Below are 9,068 nucleotides of genomic sequence, written 5' to 3'. Positions count from 1 at the left end.
CTACTTCCCTTTTTAGGTCTAGTATGGTTTTGTTCATTTCCATCATCTGTTTGGATGTGTTTTCCTGTTTTTCATTAAGGACTTCTACCTGTTTGATTATGTTATCCCGTTTTTCTTTAAGGATTTATAACTCTTTAGCAGTGTTCTCCTGCAATTCTTTAAGGGATTTTTGTGCTTCCTCTTTACTGTCTTCGAGCTTTTCAATTTTATGAGGTCCCATTTGTCAGTTGTTTATCTTAGAGCCTGAGCCATTGGTGTTCTGTTCAGGAAATTTTCCCCTGTGCTAATGTGTTCAAGGCTCTTTCCCATTTTCCCTTCTATAAGATTCAACATTTCTGGTTTTATATGGAGGTTCTTAATCCTCTTGAACTTGAACTTTGTACAAGAAGATAAGAGTGGATCAATTTGCATTCTTCTATATGCTGACCACCACTCAAACCACCACCATTTTTTGAATATGCTGTCTTTTTTCCACTGGATGGTTTTGGCTTCTTTGTCAAAGGTCAGGTGACCATAGGTGTGTGAGATTCATTCTGGGTCCTCAGTTCTATTCCCTTGATCTACATGCCTGTCTCTATACCAATACCATGCAGCTTTTATCACTATTGCTCTATAGTAGAACTTGAGGTCAGGGATGGTTATTCCTCCACAAGTTCTTTTATTGTTGAGAATAGTTTTTGCTATCCTGGGTTTTTTGTTATTCCAGATGGATTTGAGAATTGCTCTTTCTATCTCTGTAAAGAGTTGAGTTGGAATTTTGATGGGGATTGCATTGAATATGTTCATTGCTTTTGGTAAGATGCCATTTTTACTGTGTTAATCCTGCTGATCCATGAGCATGGAAGATCTTTCCATCTTCTGAGGATTTTGTCAGTTTCTTTCTTCAGAAACTTGAAGTTATTGTCATACAGATCTTTCACTTGTTTGGTTAGAGTTATACCAAGATATTTTATATTGTTTGTGACTATTGTGAAGGGTGTCATTTCCCTAATTTCTTTCTCAGCCCATTTATCCTTTAAGAAGAGGAAGGCTTCTGATTTGTTTGAGTTGCTTTTATATCCAGCCACTTTGCTGAAGTTATTTATCAGCTATAGGAGTTCTTTGGTGAAATTTTTTGGGTATCTTATGTATAGTATCATATCATCCACAAATAGTGCTATCTTGACTTCTTCCTTTCCAATTTGTATCCCTTTAACCTCCTTTTGTTGTCTAATTACTTTGGCTAGAACTTCGAATCCTATATTGAATAAATAGGGAGAGTGTGGGCAACCTTGTTACTGATTTTATTGGATTTGCTTCAATTTTCTCTCCATTTAGTTTGATGTTGGCTGTTTTAAAATTATTAATTTTAGAAGTCTGAGTTATCTAGTTTTCATAATGAACTTATTGTGGTGCAAATAAAAGTAGCAAATGAGTCATTAAAATATACAGCTGCTTATACTTACAGAATCTACATGTTTACTGGGTCTATTGACTGACAGATTATTAGCACTCAGAAGATTAGAACATTCAGGTACATCTGTCTTAGGGAGTTAATAATTACATGCTTTCCCTTCCCTAGCTAACAAGTACACACATATCATAGTACTTCAAAGGAGGCTCAAGCTTATGAAGTGTAGAATACTACTAAATGAAATACAGTGGTTATAGTAGCAGAGGGATTGTATTTATCTCCAGAGCTGCTGTAACAAAAAAAATCACAGACTGGTGGTTAAACAATAAATTGTTTCCTCACAGCTCTAGAGGCTACAAAATTCAAGATCAGCTATCACAGGCTTGATTCTTTTTGTGTCCTCTCCCTGGTTATAGAGGGGCTCTGACTGTGTTCTCAAGTGGCTTGCTTGCTTGTTTGGCTTTTTGTTTGTTTGTTTGTTTGTAGGCATATCCCTTGTGATGGTGGTTGGGGGGGACCAGTCACATCATGTCAACCTAATGGCTTTGTTTTCATTTAATTATGTTCAAATAGCTTAAATACTAGTACTGTCTTGAGGTTTGGACTTCAGCATATGGATAGCGGCAAGGTTAGGGCTAGAAGAGGTTGCTATCCTCTATCTTTCATACATGGTACTTAAAAACTAAAATAGTATAGTAGAAAATTTATCTTTCCTTTTCCATGACAGAAGAATACAAAGAATTTAGAGAAGTTTCTTCACACACACACACAAAAAAAATTTATGTATAATTCAGAAATTACATAGGAATAATCATAGATTGAGTTCTGAAACACTTACTTAATATCTTCTCTAAAATAACTAAAGAGAAGAGAAAATGCATACAACAAAAGTATTAGTTTGTCTTGTAATGCTGAAGAATATTCAGTGGAGAAAATCTTTGTGGAAGTCAACTGTCTTTGTAAGGTAGGAGTTAGGATTACAGAACAACACATCTCTTTTTACTTGGTAAATGTGCTTTGTCACCGAGCTGCTGCTAATGTCCTGCTGCCCCCCTTCCTTCCATCTGCCTTTCTTTAGAAGTCAGCCCTGGTCTTCTCAAAATATGATTGGTCACCTATTCTCATAAAAGCTTTGCCTTCCCTTCAGGGAACTAACTATAGTGAGTCGTTTATAGTATCATGATTTATATTTGTCCCATTCATCAAACTTTAGACTTCATAACTCAGAGTGGCCATGTCTTATGTTCACCGCTGTTTGCCTTTATTTCCCTGCAGTGAGAGATCATTCAGCAAATAGCTCGGCTACACAACTAAATATTTCATTTGCTTAGAATTTTATGCCTGGAATATTGTGCTAACTTCTGTTTGTGTTTCTGTCTAGAATGTGGCAGATCAGATTTCGTTTCAAATTGCTGGTGGATTAACAGCCCTTGAAAACATCCTTCAAGTAGTGACTCCAGCCACAAACATGAACACGGTTTCACGAATTCCTCCTAAGTAAGTATAGTTTCTTAGTCTGTTTTTCACGTTTCATTTGTAAGTAATTTCTGCCCTGCAGTTTCCATATGGGGGAACCACTGGAAAATTATATGTGTACTTAGGCTTGAATAGCAAGAGCTTACACCTCACATTAAGGAGAAAAACAGGGGTACTTGACTTCATTTACAGAATTCAAATTGAGCCTAGAAAGCCTTATAAGGAAATTACTGTGTGATTGACTCCATTCCCAAACCAAGAAGAGCTGATGAAGCCGTCGAATAGGAGTGAAAGAAAGCTAACCTTGTATGTTGTGTGTGAAAGGGGTGAGCCCATATCTGGTCTTGAGCCTGGAAATCTACAGAAATCCTCACACTCAGGAAAAACATTCTATGGCCAAGACTGCCAAAGTGTGGAGTCCCAGGCAAATTGTCAGGAACTGGACTGCACTTTAGTCACTAATGGTAAATAGTCCTTTGTCATAAAGATCCTGAGAGTCTAAACCAATGTCCCTAGATGTTGGCCACAGTTGACCACAGTGCCAGGATGAGAACTTGTTTCCTCACCAATAGATTTGAGTTTTCAGCTTTACACTGCCACAGATAGAAGTTGGTGTTGGGAGTTATGGACCTCTAGTAGTGTCTCTGATTCCCCTGTCTGAGCACAAACTCAAGATCATAACTCTACTCTCTGAACTTCTCAGAGCTAGAGTGTTAGAGCTGAGTGTGCTATGTTGCTTATTCACAGAAGGATAAGAGAATTCTTAAACTACAGTAGCTTTGACTGTATAGCAGGCTGCTGGAAATATGTCAATGGGTAAAATTTAAAACTACTTCCTCATTTTCTTCCCAGCTATTCTTCTGCACAAACTCCTAATGTGGCCCTGAACAGACCTTTGTGTCTTCTTACCCCATTTGCTCTCAGACTGCCCAGATCTCCCTTTTCATCCCTGATGAATCTTTACTACTCAGCAGCATGAACCAGTTTCAATCTTATCTTAACCTTCTTCACTATTCCCTGCTTCCTGTGATGTAGTATGGCTCTTACCTAGAGAGCTGGTGGTTTAAGCTATCCTGTATTATTTAATTTCCTCATGATAAGCAAAAGACTTAAGCCATTGTCTAGAAACAATCACCATTTTGAACTCTGAAACTCCATGACTATCTGACTATAAGCCTAATGCATCCCTGGCCAGCAACTCTGGGTTCTGTAAACATAGATGAACTGATCCTTGCTCTTACCACCTTGTTCATCTCCACTATTTCACATAGCCATTCCATAGCCTTGGTTTCCCCAGAGTTATTGCCAGGTAGCTTCCTAAAAATAGTATTTTCTTCCATATTTCCTTATTTTTAAAGAATTGATTTTTATCTCTCTGTGTGTGTGTGTGTTTAGGTACACACAAAAGCAAAGAATTGAATCCTCTAGACCTGGTAAAACAGTTGATTATGAAAAATACATTATGGGCACTAAGAATTTAACCTATCTTCTCTGTAAGAGCAGGAAGTTCTCAATCTCAAAGCCAATAATCACCATCCTCCAGTGCCCCCTATAGATTTCTTAAGGTATAATTAAAAATTATGGAACTAAGGATTTCATAAGTTGTTTTTTCTTAGAAGCAGAATAATAATATATTGTGTAAATATACTATATTTCCAGCACCCATTCATTAGTTGATGGATATCTAAGCTGATTCAGTTTCCGTTTCCCCAGTCTTGTAAATAGAGCAGCAATGAACATGAAGAAGAAGTATCTCTGTGAGCTAAGACATAGTGTCCTTGAGTGTACATGCAAGAGTGGTGTAGCTTGATCATGTGGTCTTTCAGTTTTGTGAGTAGCTTCCACACTGATTTCCAGTGCGGTCATAATGGTTCCCATTACCACCTGCAGCATTTAGTATTCCCCCTTTTCTACATGATTGTCAATTGTTCATTTGGTCATAGCCATTCTGGCTGAAATAAGATGGAAATCTCAGAGTAGTTTTAATTTACATTTTCCTGATGACTAAAGATGTTGAGCATTTTTTAGATATGCCCACTGGTGCAGTAATGGCACAGATGTTCCAGGAGTGATCACCCTCTGGATGATTGGGTCCAAGGCCCAGTCCATGAGATAGAACCCATACCTGGCACTGTTAAAGGGCCCAAGAACTTATTCTAGATAGGCCATAGTTCCTAACAGAGTCCTAAAACTTTTTCTGCTAAATGGACATAGTATTAAAATATTTCCTAATGATTTAAAGCTGTGATGGTTTGAATGGGAATGGCTCCCACAGGGTGATTTATTTCAGTACTTGGTCTCCAGTTAGTGAAGCTATTTAGAAATGATTAGGTGTGTGGCCTTGGTGGAAGACAAGAAATGTTCATGAGATATGAATGGAAGACATGTGTCACTGGCGGTAGACTATAAGGTTTAAAAGCCCACACAATTCCCATTTTTTTCTGCCTAGTATGGATCTTGTGTAAGTTCTTAGCTAGTGTTTCAGCACAGTGCCTGCCCTACCTGCCTGCCTGCTGCCTGTTCCCAGTCATGGTGGCCATGTACTCTAACCCTCAGGAACTATGAACCTCTAATTAAATGACTTCTTTTATAAGTTCCCTTGGTCAAGGTGTTTTATCCCAGCAATAGAAAAGTAACTAAAATAGAAGTTGGTATGAAAAGTGGAGTGTTGATATGATAGGTCTAACCATACTATTCTTTGAAGGAATAGAAATGTTTTGGCTTAGGAATGCAGTTAAACATTATATGCAGAACTTAAAAGACTGTTCTAGTAGGAATTTGGAAGATGGTAGAGATCAATGTCAACCATGGAGGCCCATCTCAAGATGTTTCAGAGGGGAACAATATTAACAACTAGGCAAAAGACCATTCTTTTGATATTTTGCCAAAGATTGTGGATGCTTTTTAACCTTGTCCTAAGAATAATCTGGCTGAGGCTTAATTGGGACGAATTGGGCAGAGATTTTAAGATAACCTACTTTTGACTCTATGATATAGTTATTACTGGACACTCTTATATAGGCCTATAATAATAAAGAAAAAGTGACTTGAGAACAACCAATCTATAAGCCAACTAGCAATGGAGGATTTGTAATCCAGCACAAAATGTTAAACTGAGCCCGTCTCTCTCAGGAACTTATACTTGAGAAATTGTAAGGCTTCAAATTCTTTTCTTTGAGTGTTTGAGTTTGAAAGATCACAAATTGGTAACTCCTGTGGTAGTTATTATAGGACTCTGAATGCTTCAATGTAGAGAAACAGAGGGTCTGTTTAGGGGACACACATAGGCACACAGTGAGAAGCCAGAGCCTGTTCATGAGACATGAATGTACTTAGAATGAAAGCATGTCCACCCACAGGGTTGGAGCCTCCCTATCCTCTTGAGGTTGGTTGTTCATTTTCTTCTGGATTCATGATAGAGTTTTCAATAGCCTTACTTTTTTCTTTTTTAACTTTTTAAAAATGTTATTGGTTGTTTTATTTATTTATATTTCAAATGTTATCCCCCTTCCCAGTTTCCCCTCCAAAGCTTCCTACCCTCTACCCCCATCCCCTCCCCCTACCTCTATGAGGGTACTCCCCCACCTGCCCACCCACTCCCACCTCAGTGCCTAGCATTCCCTGCTCTGAGTCATTGATCCTCTACAGGGCCAAGGGGCTCCCCTCTGATTGCTTCTTCTTGAATTTCACATCGTGCACTCCAGTACCAATCATCTCCCCCTCCCCTCATATTTGCCTTCCACCCTTGCAGCCTATCCCCCAATAGAGAAAAAAATTCTTTATAGAAACTATAGTTTGTTATACTGTGTCCCACAGGATGGTCTTTTATCCACACTTGTTTGCTTGCAAATGTTCATTGCAATGACTTGTTGGTGACTCTAGTTTCTACTACTCTCTCAATAACTGGAACCTCACTAGGACTCCTCTCAGATATCCTGCTGTTTCCCTGTGCCATGGAGATCCTGTAATTTTACATCAGTAGGACAGGCCCCTTCATACAGTCCAGCAGCTCATCAATAGGGGAGATGTTGGGGTGGGCCAACTCAAAGTCCTGGATCTGGGCCTGAGAGTTATCTAAGCTCGTCAGCCTGCCAGCTCTCATACTCTCATGCCCTTGGTGCTCACCAAAAAACCCTGAAGCCTGGGCCAGCTCTACCCTGTTGCCCAGGTGTAGCCAGTGAGGGACATGGCCAGTTTTCCCACTCCCGTGACCCCAGGGCCAGCTCTCCAGCCAGTCTTAGATGAGGGGAAGAGGTTATCTCTTCCTCATGCCCTCTGGGCAAGCTCACCCACATCCTCCACATCCAGGGCAAATTCTACTGTGCTGCCCAGGTAGCAGGTGACAGGCAGGGCCAGGTTTCCTACTCTCTTGACCTCAGGGCTAGCTCTTCTGCAATGGGTGAGGGCAGAGAGGGTATCTCTCTTAACTACTCTGCCACAAGACAAGTTATTGGGCCAGCTCTCCCACACTCACACCCCCATGACCAACTCAACTGCACCTGTGCCATCAAGATCAGCTCTATTTTGCTGCCCAGTTGAGGTACAGGGCCTGATCTCTTTTTTTCATAACCCTTTCAATTCTCTGGAACCCAATTCTCCCTCTTGAGACAAAGGAAAGAAGGGGATCTCTTCCTTGTCCACACCACCACACAGCAGACAAGAGGCAGGGCTGGCTCTCCCACACTCATGTACTTGGGGTCAGCTCACCTGCAGTCTCCACATGCAGAGCCAGCTTTACTCTGCTACATAGGTGAGATGCAGGGCCTGCTCTTCCAAGTGCTCCAGCAAGTGAGTGGCAGAGACAGCTCTCCTGCTCTGATGACCTGAGGACCAGCACTCCTGCCTTCTGTAGGTGACAAGGGGCAGAGGCCTGGGGAACACCTCTCCTTCGCCTATGTCACACATAATAAACAAGTGTCAAGCCCAGCTCTCCCATGCTTAAGCCCTCAGGGCTGCTTACCTGCACTCACTACTAAGTGGCATCAGCTCTACTGTACTGCCCAGGCCAGGTGCAGAGCCAGCTTTCCCAAATGATGCAGATAGTGAGGGGTTGCTCTCATGAACCAGGTCTCTGTCCTGCCATAGGTGTTAAGGGACAAGTCGGGAGGAGGGTGTCTCTCTCTCTCTCATCCATACTACCCCAGTGAGGGGCCAGCTTTCCCATACTTGCATCCTCAGCTGGCTCACCAGCAACTCCAGCAATGTTCTGCTCCCCTGAGTACTGCAGATGCCTCAGTAGCCTCAGGGTCAGCTCTCCCAGGATGCCCAAGTGAGGGATGAAGCTAATTCTGCACAGCCCTCAGACATCAACATGACTCTGAGAGGCAGCCCAGACCAGAATGTCCTCCTGGCATTTTGTGGCAACAGATTCCTGCTGCTGCAAACTGTTCCTCACTACCCCCAGTTGTGCCCACATCCTTCTGTTTCCTTTTCTCTTCCATTCCACCACCACTTACTTGTTCCTTTTCTTGGTGCCTGGGGTCCCTGATTGTCTGGGATGGTCTCAGGAGTACTATGACCTGCTTGTGTATTAGCACTAAGCAGGGTTCATCTCTGGCATGGTCTGCCCCAAGGTCTTTGTGGAACCAGAGTAGTGGTCACCTCAGGCTAGCTCTCTGTCTAGGCCCTATGGTGCCAGTCTGACTATTGTCTGGGGCCCAAAAGGACCCATTAGAGGGTCTTCTGTCTCAGTCTCACTCCAGACTTCAGCCCATGATCCCAGGCTGATTTCTTCTAGTCTCTGGCTTGTTCCCCATCCTGCGAGCAGGACTGTGGTCATTTCAGGATAGGTCTGTTACTCTTCTCATTTTCAGTACCTTGAGTTTCTTTGCCTCCCATCCAAATATAAATCTAAGTCATAAATATTCTTTTAACTCTAGATTGCATTGAAAATCCTAGGTTGTGGCAAAGAGCCTTCCTTGCAAAGCTATCATTGTTTCTTCAAAGTCTCTCATGTAAAAGAAGACTGGATAAATGTTCATTGTTGAAAGCAGTAATAATGAAAGTTTTTCCAGGGGATATTTTTTTTTTTTTAGTTTTGTAATTATATTTAGGTACAGAAAATTTAGTGTACATTTAACCCAATTTAGTGGCGAGTTCTTTAGCCTTTGCTTTTTCCAGCTTGGCAATGCGAGCCACAGACTTAGGACCCAGGACATTGCCTCCCCAGTGGCGACGGATCTCATCATATCTGTCATTA

General features: G+C 41.4%; 1 protein-coding gene across 2 annotated transcripts in view; it reads left to right on the top strand.

The window, feature by feature from the left end:
- The window catches only part of Scaper (S-phase cyclin A associated protein in the ER), a 343,420-nt gene that overhangs the window by 221,282 nt on the left and 113,070 nt on the right, over positions 1–9,068 (top strand). For both annotated transcript variants that reach the window (XM_021171564.2, XM_029481364.1), the window contains exon 25: positions 2,775–2,890. In XM_021171564.2, the coding sequence (XP_021027223.1) occupies positions 2,775–2,890 (116 nt within the window). The remainder of the gene's footprint in view (positions 1–2,774; positions 2,891–9,068) is intronic.

Source organism: Mus caroli, chromosome 9, assembly GCF_900094665.2.
Source record: "Mus caroli chromosome 9, CAROLI_EIJ_v1.1, whole genome shotgun sequence".
Taxonomy (NCBI): domain Eukaryota; kingdom Metazoa; phylum Chordata; class Mammalia; order Rodentia; family Muridae; genus Mus; species Mus caroli.
The sequence above is the reverse complement of the archived record's forward strand: the minus strand, read 5'-3'. Positions and strand labels throughout refer to the sequence as shown.